The sequence below is a fragment of the Panthera uncia genome, chromosome D4 (genome assembly GCF_023721935.1).
Source record: "Panthera uncia isolate 11264 chromosome D4, Puncia_PCG_1.0, whole genome shotgun sequence".
NCBI lineage: Eukaryota > Metazoa > Chordata > Mammalia > Carnivora > Felidae > Panthera > Panthera uncia.
This window is the reverse complement of record NC_064807.1, coordinates 1335334-1356053: the sequence shown is the minus strand read 5'-3', so window position 1 is coordinate 1356053 and position 20720 is coordinate 1335334. Positions and strand designations below refer to the sequence as shown.

Below are 20720 nucleotides of genomic sequence, written 5' to 3'. Positions count from 1 at the left end.
ACGCCCTCACCCTATATACATGTGCCTGCACTCACACACACGTCCACCACACGTGCATATACATACGCACATTCACCGTACACGTATACGCACTCACCCTACATACATGCACGTGTTCATCACAAATACATGCACCCCCACCCATACACACACCCCACATGCACGCACACACACACATTCGCTGCACAGACATGTACACGCACTCACCCCAAATACACACACGTGCACATGCATGTTCACCCCACATACACACATATTCACCCCACATACACATATGCACACGCAAGCATACGAGGAGACACTTCTGATCAAACAGTTCCGACCCAGGAGATTAGAGCCTCAAAGTCTGAGACTCACAATGCTGTAACTGGTTAAGTCCCTTCTCGGGTGATTCTGAATTGTGGCCAAATTCGGTTGCAAAGAACACTATGAACTCCATTCGAGCTCTAACACTACACCCCAAATCACTGTGAGAAGTGCAATTTACTGCCTCCTGTGGCTGACCTGCTCCACGAAACTTCTGAGAAAGCACGCGGAACATCGGCCATGCCAATACACAGCAGCATTCAAGGGAAGGGGACCCTTTTGTTTCCCTAAAATTTTGACCATCATGCGCTACAAACTTCCTGAAAAGCACACTTTCCCTAAAAACAAACCATAACTTAAGAACAAAGATTTCCAAAGAAAGAACATTTTCTAAAATCATACTGAAGTCACTGACTTCCAATAAACCTTTGAGAACCTGCAAAGTGAGCTACTAATCTCTCAGAACCCAGTCTAATAAGTGAATTAACCTGTCTACACTTCTCTGAAGGCTGGAGAACTGCCCGATAAGCCAGGCCTGCCTCTGCGCGCGGCATGCCTCCCTGTGTAGCAGTTCTCAGTGCCCTCGCACCACTAAGCGAAGCACTGCGTGCTGCGTGACAAGGACGCCTCTCAGGACTGACCCCGGCTACGCATGGGGGTCCTTGTTCTCCTGTCACAGACGCTCTATCAAGAGAAGCTGTTGTTAGCAGACTACACAGACTGAGAGAGGCACGTGAAAAAGGCATTTAGTCGCCGTATGAAAAATGTTCTCATGATGAAAACAATGTTTAGAGACTTCTTTGCGAATGATGAGGAAAACACACACGGCGGCCGGACAGCGTGCCATGGGAGCCACCCGGGATGACATGCTGCCAGCAACCCGCCCCCCCCCCCCCCCCCCCCAGCGGCCTCTAAAGACCACACACATCTTGGAAGGAACGGTGTCGACCGGGAGGCTCTGCCGGGAACCAGCTAGCCCGGCCAGCCAGCACGGACTTGACCACCAGGCACGTTACCACAGAGAAGCCACGCTAGCCAAAACCAACAAGAGTGACGAAGTAACGAATTTTTAAATTCTCTAATGCCGATGAGCGCGATGCACGATTTTCAGGTGTGGCATAAAAAACACAGATTTGAAAATTCAGATTCAAAGAGTAAGTCAATATGTTCCCTATCACCAATACCAGGTTTCAAGACCTACAAAAAAGGTCAAATTTCCCAACGCCATTAACTGTATTCAAAGGGATGTATTTACTCAATAGTGATATTCTACAGAAGTTAAGACATAAAGCCACATGAAGGAGAATTTTGTGTAACTTATTTCCATCCTCTTCCAGATGAGTAACCTCTGGAAGGCAGGCCCCACGGGCCAAAGACCGGCGTGAAGGCAGAGGCGGGAGGGGCCGAACGCTGTCAGTTTCCAGAAGCACCAGCTCCCAGAACTCAGGGCGGCTGGGGCAGCTGACACCAGGCAAGGCCTTCCCGAGAGGAGCCAGAGGCTGTCACCCGGAGAGAAGCAGGCTCCGCACAGCTCTGCTAATAAAAGCGAGCGGGCACCCGAAAGAACCAGGGACCCCGGGGAAGCCACTCGGGCCAGCAGGAGCCCCAAACTCCAGGAACGCGAGCGGTTCCCCAGGATGAGGGCTGCCTTCCTGACCACGGCACTGTGGGCACAGAGCTCCCAGGGCCAGGAGCCACCGGGGTGCTCACCCAGCACCTCCACCACTGCCGAGTCTGGGCAGCACACGTGGACCTCACGGGGTGCAGCATTGCCAAAGCTCACGCGGTGCCCGAGTCTTCAAGAGCAGGGGTCTCACGAGTGATGGACGTGTCCTGAGTCATATCCAAATCTGTCTAGCCCCTGGCCCTCTCCCTCTGAGCGGGAATGGCAGCGCCCCGCAGCAAAGAACGCCGTGCATGTGGGCCGACGGAGACGGGGGCAGGAAGGCACACCATCCACGTGGCTGTGTGAGCCCGACAGAACAAGCCAGTCTCTGTCCACTGCGGACTGGACAGGCCGTGCCCTCCTGTCGCCGCGCCCTGAGAAGCCACCAGGAGACCCCACGGCAAGCGGGTCCACCTCCCAAAGACACCTTGCCGAGTGGCTGCTGAAGGCAGATGCGGTTTCAGTTCCTAAAAAATGACTGGTTTTCAGGTTTTTTAAAAAAAATGACCTTTCAAAAAGACATGAGACCAGATGGCCTGTATCACTTCATAGCACATGGACTAAAATAAACTCACAAAAATCTGAATGAAAGGTCCTGGGAAAACACTGTGAGTCTGAGGACGATGCTCAAGACTCGAAAGGGAGGAAGAGTAAGCAGACCTTCCGTTCCACACGAGACACCACGGTTCTCTGCGGCAGAATGCGCTGTCAGACCCCTGGGGGCTTGACGTTAATACCATGCACATCGGCTTTTAGAAGACAAAAACAGAAAGAGATGAACATGGACACATCGCCAAAAGTAGCAAGGGCAGAATGACACGTACAATACGGCATTTGATTACAGATCAACACCACCATTTGTTACTCCATATGTATGAGGTAGGAAAATATAAAAACCTGCTTGAGGTAGATAGATGTGACTTCCAGAAAAGCCTAATAACGTACTTCTTTAAAGAAAGACGTGAAACAAACTTTACCATCTGTTAAAGCCGTCCAGTGGGCACACAGCTGCTCATGACGCTGCCCTCTGTATTACTGTCACATTCAGTCTTTCCGTAACAAAAAAGCTTAAGCAAAGACCACAGGAATGGTGGCTTTGGTAAGAACTATAGGACTATCACGTAAATGTTTTTTAAATGCCAAATTTCAAAAACTTACTAGTAAAGTAGAGCAACGGTACAGTGTGGAACATCTGGGGATGCTAAAAAGTGATCGTTACGATAGCACAACGCTGGAAGTGCTCCAGGGGACACGCACAGGCAGCAGCCAGGATGGCGCAGCACCTGCCCCGCGGGACCAAGGCAGACCTCCATACGGTGATTGGGGCGATGGGCCTGAGCCACGCACCGCCAACCGGCAGCAGGCAGGTCGTCTATAGCGTGTAGGGCCGTCCCGCATGGCCCCGAGGCCCAGGGGTGAGCGCAGTGGCAGGCCAGCCAAGGTGGCATCGGACAGGGCAGAACGGGGCAGCGCGGGCTCCTCACTCGCACTCGCCCCACTGGCGCAGGCGAAGATGCCATCGCTCTCTGCTCCTAGCGGGTCGCGTGACCGTTGCATCTGTGTGGTCATGCCTGGGCGACCCTGCTTTCCTAGAGACGGACCTGCCTTATCAGCTGAAGCCCTGTGGGGACCACATCCTTCTACGCACAGTGTCTCCGTTTCTGGGGTGACATCTGCTGACCCTGCCCCGACGTGTTGGGAGGTATGTTGTGTGGAGGTAGAGCTGTATGTACAAAGAGACTCTGTTAACACAGAAAGCCCAGCGCCACTTGATGGGACAGTCTGATGACGTCACCGACCAGCCCTCGTCTCCCTCACATTTGCACACGCACCTTCTCGAGCCCCGGCCCCCAGACGCCGACAGCAAGTCCCCCTCCTCCCAGGTGAGACAGCAGGCAGGTATGCTCTCCTGCAGACCCGTCACCGGCCATCAACAGCCTGCGGCCGGTCTGGTGGAAGGAGGCCAGCAAGGACGTGGGCACCCAGAGGTCTCGGCTTCCTGGTGGCAGCTCCCGTCCCGGCACAGCCCCGGGAGACCGCCTCTGACAGGCCGGCACAGTCCTGCTCCGGCAGCTTCCCCTGGCCTGTAGGCTCTGGGGCCGGTGACTTGCGAAGCCCTCTGAGATCCCCGACTTCCCTGCCACAGCCCCCACGCGTGCACCAGGTGCCACGAGACCCCCACTTCTGACAGTGCAAGCCCGCTCAATCCCCTCCCATTCCGAGCCCTACCCTTTACTAGGCCTGGGGGGTGGGCCGCTCCCGCCGCCTACCCCACCCTCTTCCACGCCCCTCAGGGCGGTAGCAGCCGGTTTGTCCTCCGATTCCCTGCACCTTGCTGAGGGCCACACACACCTGGGGAAGCCCCAGGAGCCTCCTCCTCACCTCCGACCACACAAGTTCCTGCCACACTGCTCCCATCTCCTACGAGCCCACCTTACTCCTGGCTCCACCTGTGCTCCCTGACCCGGGCCACTCCACCCACGGAGCCCCCCAGGGAAGCCTGCCTTCTTCCACGTCTCCACTTAGCACTCGGGGTACACACGATAAGGCAAAGAGAACCACTGATACAAAATTAGGAGAGCTGGTGGGCAGGGAACCTGATGGGGAGATGGGGAGGGGCTGTTGGGAACATTCCCCTGAAGTTGGTTTTGACTGTACACACGCACCTCTACACACACACACACACACACACACACACACACACACACACACAGGGGTGTGTGACAGTTACAAAGCAACTTGTAACAACCCGTTCCCTCTTTCACTGCCCCTACGGTAAGTCTAAAGCCTGGGCCGTGCCGGGACCCAACTGTACCCCTGCCCCTGCCGTCTCCTCCCCTCGCCGCCACCTGGGCTCCTTGCACACCCAGTGCCTCCACCTCAGGGCCGGCGCACACGCATCTCCTCCATCTCCTCTGAGGGAAGAGACTTCCTCCCCATTATCACCATGCTCAACTCCTCCTCTACTTTCAAACCTCAGCTCAGACACTAGTTCCACAAGCAGAACAGGGCCTGACTTCATCAGCATCAGTTCAGTCTGAACCACCTGCTCACATGCCATGGGAGCCGCATCTCACTCATGTGCAAGGAAGGGCCCGGACCGCATGCCTGCGCGGCCACGCTGCCCAGCACCCGGCAAGTGCTGGCATGGGCCAGATGCATCAAGGAGATTTTTCTCAATTAAAAGACATTACTTTTTTAGCAGCTTTAGGTGTAAGGAAAACTCAGGGAAGAAACACACACCGTACACCTTGCTAGTCAGTGTGACACAGCAGTCATCGCGGATGACCCCGTTTTGACACATCGTGCTTATTGACTAGAGCCCACATTTTACGTTAGGGTTCCCTCTACGTGTTCATTCTACGGGCTGGACAAACGTACACGGACATACATCCACCCCTACAATGTCACACATGATAGTCTCACTGCCCTAAAATCCTATCGTCCCCCTGTTCATCCCTCCATGGACTTTTTACTGTCTCCACAGTTCTGCCTTTTCCAGAATGTCACACAGGTGGAATCCTTTTCAGATCAGCTTCTTTCACCTCGTGAATGCAATCAAGGTTCACCCACGTCTCTCTGACTTGATAACCCGTTTTCTTTTGCACTGAAGAACATTCCATTGCCTGGAGGGCCTACCATTTATTTACTCGTTGACCTGCTGAAGGACACCTTGGCTACTTCCAAGTCATGGCATTATGAGTGCAGCTGCCGTACACATCGTGTGCAGAGTTTTGTGTGGACATAAGCTTTTAATTCCTCTGGGTAAATACCAAAGAGCGTGACTGCTGGAACCTTATGGTAAGAGGATGAGCAGTTTCCCAAGAAACCATCCCGTGGTCATCCACGGTGGCCGGTCTGCGTTCCCGGCAGCTGTGACCGGGCGCTCCTGCCGCGCTGCCTCCTCACCAGCACGTGGTGCTGTCGGTGCTCCAGACCTCGGCGGTTCTGAAGAATGTGCAGCAGGAGCTCATCGACGTTTCACGGGGGAGGCCAAGAAGACAACACACATGTATCTTCAGACTCACTGGGCCTCGGTTTCACTCACATAGCTCTGGACAAACACACCAGGATCGCTAGAGCCTACAACATCTCCATTCACAGACCTGAGGTGGGTGGGCCTCTAGCAGCTCTGTCGTTTTTTTTCAAAAATTCCAGCAATGATTCTGAAGCACAGCCAGGGTCTAAGGAGTATGGTTCATCCAGGAACCACACACGCTGCTGCCAACTCCATTCTGACATGTCTTACGTGTGCCTACATTCAGACTGGGGACTCTGGTGGACGTGGCAGGCACCGTGTGCTGGGGCGGAAAGCACAAAACATAACCATCTCTAGGTCCCCGGTCCCAATACCGTGTTTCTGACAAATAAATTCCCACAAAATAAAAACTAATTTCACCTGTAACTGATTTTAGAAACCCACCTAAGAACAGATAGTTTCTGGGGGCCCACTCTACAGTGACAGTATGGACCGGATCCATCTTTCACCCTGAAAAGGACCACACACTGTGCAAACCAGGCCTCCCAGCCCCGTGGGGCAACGGGGCAGGTGAGTGTGCATCTCCCCCTGTGAACTCCACACCCTCGGCCCCTGTGTGGAGAGCAGAGGCTTCCTCGATGCTGCAGAGGACCGGGGCTCAGAAGAAGATGCCTGAACCCGGCAGCCCTGCCCAGCACTGGTCCACCTGACCTGGGCCAGACTAGGGAGGTTTTCCTTTGGAAGACACAGGTTCCTGAGGCCCTGTGAAGACCCGGATATCGCAGTTCTGGGGAAGAACCTCGATTCCAACCAGGTTGAGAAAGCTCTGGTTAGAGCCAACTCTCCCCATCTTCACTCCCAACAGCCTCCAAGGGCTAGCATGATGCTTAAAAGATCTATAAAGCTATACATATTCCTGTTTCTAAAATGATTAATACAGACAGGTTCTAATGAATGAGAAAGTCACCTTCCAACAGTGGTCGTTGAAAACTCTGAATGTGTCTTCCTAGACAATAATGTAAAGGACCAAGGTCAAAAAAGACCATTTCGGATCTGTCTACTGCTTACAAAAACATTTTTATGGAAAATATGTGTTGGATTCTACCTTGAGTTGCAGAGAAAGCCTCTCCCCCGTTCCAAGTTGCTCCTTCTAGGCTCTCCGTTCCCTGCTCAGTGCCATAGCGGGAACCTAACAGCACGTAACAGGCAAAAGGCACTATCTTCACATTACTGTTTCTTTCCATTTGTCAGGAAAAAAAACAACAGAGGCAATTTCGCATGACTCGGTTTCTGCTGGCTCCAAATTGTGTATGCAACTTGAAATGCACCTTCCTTGCCCAGTCTTGCCCTGACTTCTGTCCTGGGTCACACACACACCACACACTTCTGTCCTGCCACCCCACACTCTCCGCTGCCCCAAACCCCTGCCCGGTGGCTGAGGTCTCTGCCACAGTCAGAAGCGCCAGGAGACGCTGCAGAGAAGGCTTGTACGGCTGGTTACTGCCCACATTGACCTGCTGGAAAATATCGCCCCAAACACTCAAATTCTTCACCAGTCCACCACCACTCTCCAAAACCCACTGAGAGGAAGTGAAACTAAATTCCGGGAGTGTCACCTTCATCCATAAAATGCTTACCTCACGTGCTGTCTGATGACTTAAGAACATGAAAGCACTTCATATGACACTACAAGTTTTTCAGCAGCACAAACTTAAAAGCAAATTTAAAGCCCATCCTGTCTTTCTGCACACTGCCAACCCTGTTAGCAGCTCAGACCAGCGCCAACTAGTACCTTTTTCTCCGTCCTGCCTCCCCCTCCTGAATCAACGTTCTAGTCCCAGGTGCACTGCAGCGACCATTTCGACTACCATGCCACACGAGGACCAGGCGTCGGGGCAGACACACAAGGGGCAAGGACACCCTTCTGCGAGCTCCTCCTCAGCTCTGTGGTTGCAGACCGCTCCTTGTCTTCTCTAGACCCCCTCCCCCTGAGAACAGTGTCACAGAGCATGTCACGTATATTTTCCATGTTAACATGCATCCAGGCAGCCATCTCCGTAACCAGGAAGCCTGAGGCCAGAGGCCGTGGGGTCAGAATGTTCGCCCCTGGCGTCAGACCCTGCCTGTCACCTGTCCCGGCGGTGTCCACGGCCCCATGTGACCTTGCCCCACCATGTCACCCTCTGTCCAGCAGAGTGACCCCAAACCACGGTCCTCTCACTGTCCTGGTTCAACAGCTCTTCCTGGATTAAATCACTCGGTCAAATACCTTCCTACAGGAACAGGAGGGTAAAGGTGGCTGGTGGGGCCCTGGCTGCCCCCGACCCGACACTGCTAGGGGAGGGGCAGGAGCCGGTGCGCAGAGAGTTAAAGCAAGGTGCTGAGACATAATGGCTGGTAGCTGATGGCCTTGGACAGTGACACTCAGAAATTGCGATGTCCCAGGCACAGGAAGACAAGCCCCGCCCTACGTGGGTCACAGCAGACAGGCCAGCAGAAGAGCCAATGCCACCCCCCCCCTCCTCAGCCACTCGGCACCCTAGAGACTGCCACCAGCAGCCAGCACTCACCTGTGACCTATGGGCCCCCCATGCACACTGCTGCAGCGCTATGCCTAAGCAAGCCAACAAACGTACCACATAAAGAACAATTATCTGGGACATTCTGACTCTGGGATTAATCTTTTGAAACCAGTAAACAGTGGAGCTTGCTAACCACCCCAGGAACTGAAGGCAAACAGCACAATCTCTCAGAGCTCCATGGCTCTGGGCCCAGAGAAAGGCCATTGGACTCAGGAAGGAGTCCGGCAGGTCCACTCGGCTTCATAGCCTCCCATGACAGCATTACTCCCAAGCAGGCTCAGGCAAATGGCTTATAATTATTTTTATTGCCCGATTTCAAATCTGAGTCAAATTTGGTCTTTCACAAAAAAACCTAGGCAACAAAACAGAAAACAGCCATCCGCTTTGCTGAAGTGGCCCAGAGGGCATCCCCGCAGAGCACGCCTGGACACCCACCGGCCCACCCCTACTCCAAGGTCCGTTTCTCCTGCTCCTCAATCCTTGCAGGGGCTCCTGCAGAGTCTTCCCAGGGGCCTCGGCTCTATGCGTCCCTGTAACTGTGGATGCCTCACTTCACATGAAGAAACCTCCAAGACTACCGGGCCAACATTTAAATCTCTTCGATGACTGCATGTCAGCAACCCTCACAGAGGCTTTGATTTACTTACCTAAGTAATGTGGTGGGTGAAATGCCATAGGCTTACTAGTCGCTGAGTAATATCCAATTGCTCTCTTAAATCGAATAACTTTGTCATCTGTTCTAGACTGAAATAAACGTAGGAAAACCTTTGTAAATCACATGCCACTGGTCATGTGCACGAACATACTTTCACAATTCAGCACATGTGTCATAACCTGCAGCTTTCAAGTTACCAACAGATTAGAATAACGTTAAAATCTTCCTGGAAAATCAATGAATCAAACGCTACTCAGACTGACTCCTGGCACGCAGTCAGGAGAGCCGGGTCTGCAACGCAGCCCGCGGGGTCCCAGGCTTCCCCTGCTGCCGGGAGAGGGTTTCCTTCCCATCTCCCGCAAATGGGGCAGTGGTTTCACCTTTCCAGAGAGGCAGGGAGTTCACACCAACCTCACGTCTTCTATTTACCCTGACCCACTCACATTCCTTTCCAGAAAAAGGTGGAAGAAATCCCTGACCATCGCCCGAAAGGATGGACAAGTCATGTCCTCACTTCTACTCAGCCCACGTGACAGGTCTGTCTTCTTAGGAGAAAGGTCCCGATCACGGTAAAGAATCTGGGAGCAGCAGACCTCACAGGCGTCCTCCCAAGCCCGTACCTGAGAATGCTGGAACACATCTTTAGCTACGGCATCCAAGTCTGAGGGGTCCTGGATGTTGCGGACGTAGTCGGCCACAGCCTTGATTACCACATCACAGGGCGGCAGGACTAGCTGGTGAGCCCGGACCTGAGAAATAAGCACACGGGTCAGCACATGAATCCCACGTGCAGGGCCCGGAAGCTGCAGGCAGCGCTTCCTTACACAGCCGCTCATTACCCTGCTGTGAGTCTCGGCCCGAAGACTGGTGCGGGAACCATTAAATACAAGCCAGCCACTTCCACCCAGCAAGGCCACACGGAGCCCGGCAGCCATGTGTTAACTCCAACATGTCTGCAGCCGGGCTCCCGTCAACTCCGAGCCCAGAACCCTGTGCCCCACCATAGTGAACGTGCCTCGAGAGGCTGGGCCACAGACACTTCCGTTCTTCCCACACGGCCAAAAGGAGGCAGTGCTGGGTGATCATAGCCCAGGTGCCAGAGCACCACAGAAAGGCAAGTCGGCTCTGAACGGGAGGGAAACGGTATCCCTGACTGCCAATGCTGAGGGCCATTTCTGGTAAAGACACACGGAGTAAGTGGCGGAATATTATATTATCCGAGAATAGCAGATTCTACAAAAATTAAACAGAATAAAAAAAAAAAAGGCTTTAGACTCTTTCGTGAAAACTAAAAAACTATGAAAAAACATCCAATTTCAGCTATAACTACAGTAATGCCCTTCTCTGAGAAATAAAGATGAATCAGGTACTAACTATGTTTCTGGCAATTAAAAAAAACCCGAACGACAGCATGAAATAAACTTGATTTCCTATATGTAGCCACAAAGACCACAAAGGCCCCTAAAGACCCTGTGCCTCCAGAGCTGTCCACTCCTGCCCACCAGCGTGGGACTGTCCAGGTAAGCCCAGTGTCACCACAGTCCTCTAGGGTGCACGGGGAGCAGGGCAGCTGGCCTCAGAGGTAAGAAGTGAGGAAGGGCCATGAGCCATGGCGTGTGGTGGCTCCAGATGCTAGAAGAGGCAGGAAACACCCTTCCAGAGTTTCCAGAAGGAGCGTGGCCTGCTGACACCTTGATTGAGCCCAGTGAGACTGATTGTGAACCTCTGACCTTGAGCACCATAAGATAACAAATCTGAGTTGTTTTAAGACACAACACACATAACACACAAAAGAAGAAAATCAGAAAACCTGAGCCTGAGCACATGACATGGAAGACCCACCAGAAAACCATTTACACTTTTAAGTCATCAAGAAAATTTTCAAGATGCACACACAACAATCACTCTCATTTTACACAAACAACAGGTTTTCTGGAAGCACTGGTTGCCACGTCCGAGTCACGTTCTCAGGCCCCAGTGTGCCGGTCGTTAGTGCTCATGAAGGCACATCCCAGCAGGAGGCCTGCAGAGAGCCACGCACACATCTGTGGACACAGATCACACGCTCAGTCCTAGAAACCCAGCACCCCATGAAAATGAAAGCCCACTGGCTCGCACATCCTCCACGGGGACGAACCCCAGAAACAGCACATCCCAGCCAGTCTGGGAGGAACACAAGTCCCGTCTGCTCTCCCACTGGCGGGGTGTATGGCCCCCCGGCGGGGCAGGAGCAAGGCCAGCTGGTGGCAGCCCAGGAGAGAAGTCAGAACAGAAGCCCCACGCTGTCCTCACGGAACATCTTCCCCTTGGTGAACGCACACGGAAACAGGGACAGCAATGCGGCGTGGGCCTGGCTGAGCAGGTGCGACCCAGCACGCTGAGACCCTACGATCAGACCACAATGGTAAGCTGGCTGTAGTGTGAGGATGTTACATACAGGACAGACCAATGACGACACAGTGAGAACAGAACGAATGTGATACAAAAGTGGACAAAATATGAAAAGGGCTAGCCCCACTTGGGGGAGGAGCACTTGGGCAGCACAGGCCAACTCTCCTCGGTGCACACCGTCTATCCCGCCTCAGTGAAGGGGACCATCTGTCACTGTTGCTCCTGTGGACCATCTCTGGTCTGCGCCCGCCCCCAAGGCTGCCTGAGGGGCAGGGAAGTCCCCACAACCTGGATGCCCTCACTCCAGCAGCCCCGGCCAGGCCCAGGGAATGGCATGATGTGCGCTCGGCTCAGGGCACACAACGGGGGACTCAGTGCACACGAGAAGCTTTAATTCGGGAAGAAAGAGCACACAAAACAACTTCTAAAACTCAGACGGAACTGTTATAACCTCAAAACATTGAATGAGAGATTATAGAATTCTCAAAAGGATTTACCACAGAATTCCTTTTAGTAGTAAGGTTCCTAGTACATTTAAATATGGATATATTTGCAAACATCCCATTCATTAAACTTCTAACACTCTTGACAATGTTTAATTTGTACTTTCCTTAAAAACCTTGCCATTGCGTTGGGGCACCTGGGTGGCTCAGTCAGTTGAGTGCCCAATTCTTGATTTCAGCTCAGATCATGGTCTCATGGTTTGTGGGTTCAATCCCCACATCGGGCTCTGAGCTGACAGCATGGAGCCTGCTTGGAATGCTCTCTTTCCCTCTCTCCGCCCTTCCCTGGCTCTGGTGCATGCTTGCTCTCTCTCTCTCTCTCTCTCTCTCTCAAAAAAACATTAAAAAAGAAGAAGAAGAAAATGAAGGGAAAAAAACCTTGCCGTGACACATATGGGAGAAACCACATGTTCCCACAGGCTGGAAAACTGAGTGCTAAGAGAACCAACCCAATGGAGAAAGAAAAAAGTCCCTGAAGATCCTGGCCACCCCAAATATGGCTCCTGGCTCTCTAGATCTATACATGCCACATGCACAAAGGGATCTCTGCAGACACTCAGCTGGTAAAAAAATGCATCAGGACTTGCTGACCCTCAAAAAGCATCATCATTTTACATGGCTAAATCTTCCCAAAGATGCTGTAGAAGAGCATGCAGCTCCCCCATCAGTGCAGCAACTACAGGAGAGTTAGAGCAAGATGTCACTGTCAATCTTAAATCAAAATTAACACTCAAACCACACAAATGAAATGTTTGCTCCTTGGCGACAAGCTTCAAAATATTTTTAAAAAGTTTGTTTTAATGTTTATTCATTTTTGAGAGACAGAGTGAGCGGGGGAAGGGCAGAGAGAGAGAGAGAGAGGGAGACACAGAACTGGAGGCAGGCTCCAGGCTCTGAGCTGTCAGCACAGAGCCTGACGTAGGGCTCAAACTCCCAGATGGCGAGATCATGACCTGAGCTGAAGTCGGATGCTTAACTGAGCCACCCAGGCGCCCCTGGGCTTCAAAATATTTTAATGAAAGTCCCACTTTTCCTTTTTTTTTTCTTTTAATGTTTATTTATTTTTGAAAGAGAGAGAGAGAGAGAGAGAGAGCACGCACACAAGTGGGGGAGGGGCAGAGAGAGTGGGAGATAGAATCCGAAGGAGGCTCCAGGCACCAAGCTGTCAGCAGACCGTGAGATCATGACCTGAGCCGAAGTTGGATGCTTAACTGACTGAGCCACCCAGCCGCCCCTCCTTTTTTCTTTTCTTTCAGCAGTTGTACGTTAACTTTAGCCCAAAGCTTAACATTAGGAAAAAAGACAAAAGTTAAATAAAATGCAATAGTATACCTAAATTAAAGTTGGAAACATGTACTTTCTGTGTCCAAGGATAGAAAGCAAATTCTGTTTAATTAAAAAGCAGGGGCCCCTGGGTGGCTCAGTTGGTTAAGCATAGCATTCTTGGTTTCGGCTCGGGTCATGATCTCATGATTTGTGGATTCAAGCCCCATGCTGGGCTCTGTGCTGGCAGCAGCACGGAACCTGCATGGGATTCTTTCTCTCTCCCTTTCTCTCTGCCCCTCCCCTGCTCATACTCTCTCTCTCTCTCTCTCAAAAAAAAAAAAAAAAAAAAAAAGAAAATTAAAAGTAATAATACTTTTAAAATAAATAAAAAGCAAACATCGGTGCAATCGGGTGACTGTCGGTTAAGCATCCAACTCTTGATTTTGGTTTCAGGTCATGATCTCAGAGTTTGTGAGTTAGAGCCCCATGTTGGGCTTTGTGCAGAGCCTGCTTGGGATTCTCTGTCTCCCTTGCTCTCTTCCCCTCCCCCACTCTCTTGCTCTCAATATAAATAAATAAATATTTTTTTTAAAAAGCAAACGTTTATGATTATACACTTTTTTACAGCACTTTGTAGTAATTTCAGTGATTGTCAGTTACTTGCTTTGCAAGCAAAGGAACAAAAATTTGGAGCTAGAAAAGACCTCCCAGAGCGGCTCCCTGCTCCCAGACAGGACAACCAGTGGTAAGCAGGCGCTGCTTGGTGGGAGCTGGCAGTCACCTCCACACAAATTCCCTCAGCCGAGGCCGCCTACACGGAGCCTCATCTTTCCCCCCCGGGCCCGTTTCCTACTGTGCCGCTCTCTCCCGTGGGTCAGGACAGGTGGAGGGTGTGGAAGGCGCTCAGGAAGGCAGCTCGTTCACATGCCCACAGGCCCGTGCCCCTGCTGGGGCTGCTCGGAATCCAGTGGTGTCAGCACAGGACACACCCACTGTGCGGGGACACAACCAAGTCCGCGGAAGCCCTCGCCACACGCCTCTCAGTGCAGCAAGCAGCGGCCGTCACAGGCAGCAATGGGCTCCGACTCTTTAGGGCCCCGATTCCCCCTCCCTATGGTACTAATCATTCAAGGGCCACAACCTGAGTTAGCATCTGGCACCGCGAGAAAACAATCTCTTCCCATCCCTAAAGAAGGAAATAACGAGGGTCCCACTACAGAATCAACTTTAAGCCATGCTCTAGTGTCTCACTACTTACGTAAGTCTGTCATGTCATCTCGGTTACATTTCAAAAAATCAAACATTTTTCCACAAAGTCACTTCAAGGCACAAAGCAGGGGCGTCTGGGTGGCTCAGTCGGTTAAGCATCCAACTCCTGACTTCGGCTCAGGTCATGATTTTGCTGTTGGTGAGATCGAGCCCCCACAGTTCAGGAGACTGAATGGAGCCTGCTTGGGATTCTCTCCCTCCCTCTCTCTGTCAGCCCTACCCCGCTTGTGGTCTCTCTCAAAATAAATAAAACATCAAAAAATAACAATAATAAATGACACAATGCAGTTACCACGTGACATTTCAAATGTTAAATTAAATCCATCATGTCACAGCCGCAAAGGACGCCACTAAAATCCAAGACTCTCTCCCAGATGGATGCTGATTACGCTAAAGTCTCCTCTAACACTTTCTGAAATGTGCCACCAGAAAGGATCATTTGACAGGGCCTCGACTTTCACATGATGGAATGAAACGTTTCCACTGAAACAGCAACTCCCTTCCAGAGGTGACCGACAGCACACCGGCAGGTGAGTGTCCTGTGGGCTAAGGCTTCGGCCACCTTGTGTAGACGCGGGGCATCCCGCGTGGCGTCACAGCCACAAAGACAAGGGGAAGCTAGCTGTACAATCAGTCGTTTCTCTCACGAGGTCAAGGCACTGGCCCATGCTCCATTTCTGTACACATCCTGCCCTGCTCCTCGGAGGTTTCTATCCCATTCACGCTTTTTGTTTGCTTTTTAAAACAAAGAAAATGGGTGTTCCCAAATCCACAGATTATATTTTTGTGTTGGATGACTTTTTTCTCCTTTTTAGAGAACGAATATTCTGAGAATTTTTCTTCACTTCGGCTCTTGTCTTTGCACCTCACGCCGGCATGCTGACAAGAGCCCAAATGTGTTCCCCCCGCCCCACGCCCGTTGCTCCGTGAGCGGCGCGGCACGTGCATCTTTGCCGCATCTTCAGGAAACGAGCATCAGCGTTCTGATATACGACTTCGCTGAGCAGGTTTACGTACACCAGCTTCCTAATAGGAAAATGTACCCCCGCACACACCCTGGGAACTAGTCAAGAGCCAATTACACTGCATCACAGACGCGTGCACACATGCAGTTGAACCCCAGGATATGCGGTATTCCAGGCCCGGGCAACAGAGCCAACAGTGAAGTTTCACCTGTTGGTTAAATAATCTTTACATGGGGCACTGAACAGTCAGTTAAGTGTCCCACTTCGGCTCAGGTCACGATCTCACGGTTCGTGACTTCGAGCCCCGCATCAGGCTCTATGCTGACAGCTGGAAGCCTGGAGCCCGCTTCGGATTCTGGGTCTCCCTCTCTCTCTGCTCCTCCCCTGCTCACACCATCCATCTCTCTCTCTCTCTCTCTCTCTCTCTCTCTCTCTCTCTCAAAAATTAACATTAAAAAACTTTTTTAAAGTAATCTTTATCCTGTTTCCTTCATACAGAATAGATGATCCGGGGCCACTGAAGTCTATACTGATTATACTGATGGGAATCTGAAATCTCAGATGTTCGTGGAAACAAGAAGACATTCGTGGAGCACCCACAGCAACAAGCGTGTGGGTGTGCAGCCCCCAGGAGGTCACCACAGGGGATACCTCATCACCCACCGCTGTCCCCACCTGCACAAAGGGCTGCACAGCTGACTTCAGCGAAAATATTTATAAAGCACATTTGAAAAGGTCGTCTAGAGGGGACACCAGATGGGGAGACGGATGCATGTAGCTGGACGTTTGACTTCGTAGCACATTAGTTTATGGTAAACAATACAGTTTGTGACTTAAAATATTTTTTTATAAAGATACTTAGAAAATATAAATGTTAGAAATCCAAATACTTGAAAGTGAAGCAAAGGTAAAAATATGCCAATTACAACAGATTCGTGTCTCTGTTTTGTTTGGAAAATGCTGTAGTTGTATTTTTATTCTGCTAATAATTATGTCATCATAATTATGTCAAGGTTCACTGGTATTTTATTTTGCTTTTGAAAATCTTATAGCGTGCCGTTAGGGATTAGGTAATAACATCAACATTTTCAAGAAGTTTTACATCAAGTATTTACACAGGTACAGTGCTACCATTTTGGTTAGTCTAAAATAAATTTTGACTAAGTGAAAAAAACAGGAACAAAAACAGCCTTCATGAAGATCTCTCTCAGCTTGTGTCCAAACTTTGCAGAAATGCTATCCATCCATCATGTATGTTTCTGCAAGTGCATGGATGTTCAATTCTTTATCCTCTCATCCGGCTAACTGCTCAACATGAAGCCACAAGCAAACTGGAACGCACATCACTGTTACATCACCTGCCAGGACAGGGTGACTGTCATGGCTACTCGGTCCCCCTCAGGCCGGTCGCTGCACAGCATCTGGCTTGAGCTCTGGAGCCATGTCAATTCCCACAGACTCGCACACTAACCGAATAAACACACCACAAAACCATGATTCTGGGGCTTGGTACCGCGGCTCCCACACGACCTCCTGGCCGCACGCTGGAAGACAGGTGAGAGGAAGGCACCAGTTTCACTAACGGCTCTGCTGAAGCAGAACCTGACCCCCCATCACCATTAGGAAAGCTGCAAGGTGTGAGGACGGTACATACGGAGCAGCGTCTCAACGCCCGGACGTCAGAGGCTCACGTGGAGACACCTGCTGGCCAGGCTCCAGGAGGTCCCTCAGAGAACCCCGCAGACAAGCATCACTGCATTTCACCCTCAGGCCACCGCCGTGTGGTGCACTCTGGATGTCCCAACAGGACAGAGGGGTCCACCGAGGCACTCGCGGAAGCACCCAGTGAGCGGCGCGGCCACGGCCCCAAGGCAGACCACACCCTGGTCTCCAACCTTCTAAGTGACACCTCTTCTAAGGTTGAGATGTCTTTTCTATGAAGCAATGGCAGGTGGCGAGCTTCTTTTCCTTCTGATATTCCTACTGAAATGGTTAATTAAGAACAGGCAACACTACAGTAGCCCTCCCCCCCCCATCCTTTTTTTCCAACAGACCCATGAAACCCAAATCTACGCTACTGACGAAGGGAGCCACGGAAAGACCAGGCGCAGGAGAGGTATGAGGTCAGACTATGTCAGATGTGGGGAAGTGGGGCCTAAGGGCCCAGGGCTCCACACACAGCTGAGCAGTGCTACCAGAGGCGGTCAGGAAGGGCAGGGCGGGTCAGGAAGAGTCAGACCAGATGCAGGAGGGGGCAAGAATCAGAGACACCCGCCAAACTCTACCCTGGACATCACAGGGCCAGTTGGTATCACTCTCTAAGAAACAGGATAAACCCACACGGACAACAAGCTGGAGGGCCACATCTGGTGTGGACACAGAGATGCCCTGGTGGGTGGGGGTGAGACACACGCTGCAGTCGGGGAAGGGGTCTCGCTGGACACTGGGTCCACTGGATGGTCATCGACACGTGCCAGAAAGCATGAGGCCACAGCACGGTGCGGGTGGACCCTCGGGAACCCACACACAACAGGAGTCAGGGAGGGGACACGGCACATGAGGCACACAGAACCAGGCTGGGGTCCAGGAAGCAAGGCAGGGGTTTGCCAGGGTGAGGAGAGCAGGGGGGCTGAGGGTTGAGTGTTTCATGCCCCCGGGAGGTGAAAACCATTCATTAATTCATGGATGTCAACTGTGTCCTCAGCAGCCTTGAACAAAGGCCAACTGTGGCGGCCCAAATTCAACGCGGGGTTAAGCTGTTGGACACATTACTAGAGACCATCTTCAGGAGACATGTGGGGGAACAGGGAGCTGGGAGGAGGTGGGGAAGACTGGAGCACAAATACAAAGCGAGGTCCACGAGAGCAAAGGGGCGGGTGTGCAGGGCCGCAGATGAGAACACAGCACAGACCAGCCTCGGACCGAGCGGAAAAGGGCCATGGCCGCGGGCCTGGCCGGGGGAACGGGCAGCGGGGGCAGCCCCGCATGGGGTGAAGGGCCTGTAAGTGGGGGCAGTAAAACCAGGAGAGCCTGGAAGACAGCAATGCATGTGTACGACACGTTCAGGAGGGAGGGTTACCTGCGGACACCTGCAGTCCAGTTCACACCGGGAACCGTGATTTTCAAATCCGTTTTACAGAGGTATTTTATGTGCAATAAAACCCATCAGCCTCAGGCAGACAGGTCACTGTGTTCTGAGGAAGGCAGACCTCAGTGCCGCCGCCACACAGTTGGAAAGAGAGCCCTTCCACAGCCCCATGGCCCCCGTGCCCTCACAGCCAGCCCCGGACAGCGACTGCCCTCTGCTTCCTCTCCGCGCGCCACTCTTTCTGGGCTCACACAGGAGTCTCAGAGAGCTCCTCAGTGTCTGGCATCTGCCATTTCAGTGAAGAGAAGTCTGCTCCTTCCCCACTCCCAGGCCTCCCTGTGTGACTCTTCCACCCACCATTCACCAGCCGACCGTGGGGTCGGTCTGAGGTCCCGTGGGTCACATGGCAGGTGCGTGCTCAAAGTTGTAAGAAGCTGCCCGGCCACATCCGGGTGGCCACTTGGCTGTGCTCCCAGCAATCACCTGGCAGAGCAGTGGCCACAGTGGCAGTCCCACCGCCGTTCCCTAATGACGCGGAGGGCCTCTGTGCACCTACTGGACGTTCCAGAAAATGCCTGTTCAAACGTCCCCCCATCTTTTCTGGCTGGGTTGTATCTTCTTACTGTGCTGTCCTTTACAAATTCTGGCCACGGGTTCCTTACCAGAGACACGCTCTGTTCCTTTCCCTCAGCCACTTGCTTTTTATGCACTTCACTAAGAAATCCTTGCCTCAGTCCAGGTCACAAAGGTCTCCTCTTACGTTTCCTCTAGTGTTGATTTTTACTCTGGAGTTGATTTTTATATTCTCTTCACTTTTGCACAGGGATGTCCAGTTACTGAAAACACCAGCCCTTCCCCCTTCCGACCATGTGTCCAGGCCTCCACTGGGCTCTACTGCGCTCTGCTGACCCAGTGACTGGCCCGTGTCAGGACCACACCTCCTGGGTTAGCACAGCCTCACAGGGAGATGTGAAGCCCTCCAACTCTGTTGTCCCTTCTCAACACTCTTGTGGTTTATTCTAGGTCCTCTGCAGTTCCACGTGAATTTTAAGCTCAGTTTTCAATTTCTACAAAAACACAAGCTTGCTAGGATTCTGATAGGGAAGTAGTAAAATCTAAGTAAGTCTTTGAATCCACGAGCGCAGTGCTTATTTCCGTTTGTTTAGGTCCTTCCCCAGCCGCGACTGTACATTTTCACTGTCAGGTCAGGTGTGGTCTCAGCCAGGGACGGCGCCGCCCACGACTCCCATCGAGGGAGGAGGTGGACATGGAGCCGGAGGCAGGTGGAGCTGCCCAACCAGCTGGCGAGGGCCCACCGGGAGGTTCGGGCTCCCGGGGGAAGGGAGACACCGGCAGGTGAGTGGCGGGCCCCCGGAGGCCCAACAGCGAGTGTCAGCGCGTGAGAACACTACCAGCAGCAGGTGGTGGTAACAGAGGGAGGGGTAGTGAAGTTTAGGAGGGAAGACGGAGCTCTTCTGGGAGGAGACCCAGGGCAGCACTCTGGGCCCAGGAGGCAGAGGATGTGCGGCCAAGTTGTCTGGCTGCCCTTGTGCACTGAGCTCATAAGGGCTCTGCAAGGTAAAGAGGAAGACTGGCAAGGTCCCCCAAGGCTCCCCTAAATGACAGAAAGTGACTGAGTGGAGTCACTAGGAGCAGTGAAAGGTGGTACTGAGATGAATTGAATCTCAAAAGAATTATCAAAGAGCCACATCAAGAAAGTTTTTAAAAGCACAACCCACAGGATGGGAGAAAGTATTTGCAAATCATGTGTCCGATGACACCTGTGTACCCAGAATACAAAAGAAAAAAAAAAAAAAGGCACACACACACACACACACACACACACACACACACCCCTCTTACAACTCAATAATAAAAAGACAACCCAATTGAAAAATGGACTAAGGACTTGAATAGACATTTATCCAAAGAAGATAACCAAATGGTCAGGGAGCACAGGAAAAGATGTCCAACATCATTACTCATCAGAGAAATGCAAATCAAAACCACATCACACCCACTGGGACAGCTAAAAATAAAAGAGCCAATA

The 20720-nt window shown here is 51.9% G+C and overlaps 1 protein-coding gene across 1 annotated transcript in view; it reads right to left on the bottom strand.

The window, feature by feature from the left end:
* FAM120A (family with sequence similarity 120A) overlaps window positions 1-20720 on the bottom strand; it is a gene marked incomplete at its 5' end in the record, with an annotated part of 95277 nt that overhangs the window by 49634 nt on the left and 24923 nt on the right. The window contains 2 exons of the mRNA XM_049632672.1: window positions 9181-9277; window positions 9809-9937. Of these exons, the coding sequence (XP_049488629.1) occupies window positions 9181-9277; window positions 9809-9937 (226 nt within the window). The remainder of the gene's footprint in view (window positions 1-9180; window positions 9278-9808; window positions 9938-20720) is intronic.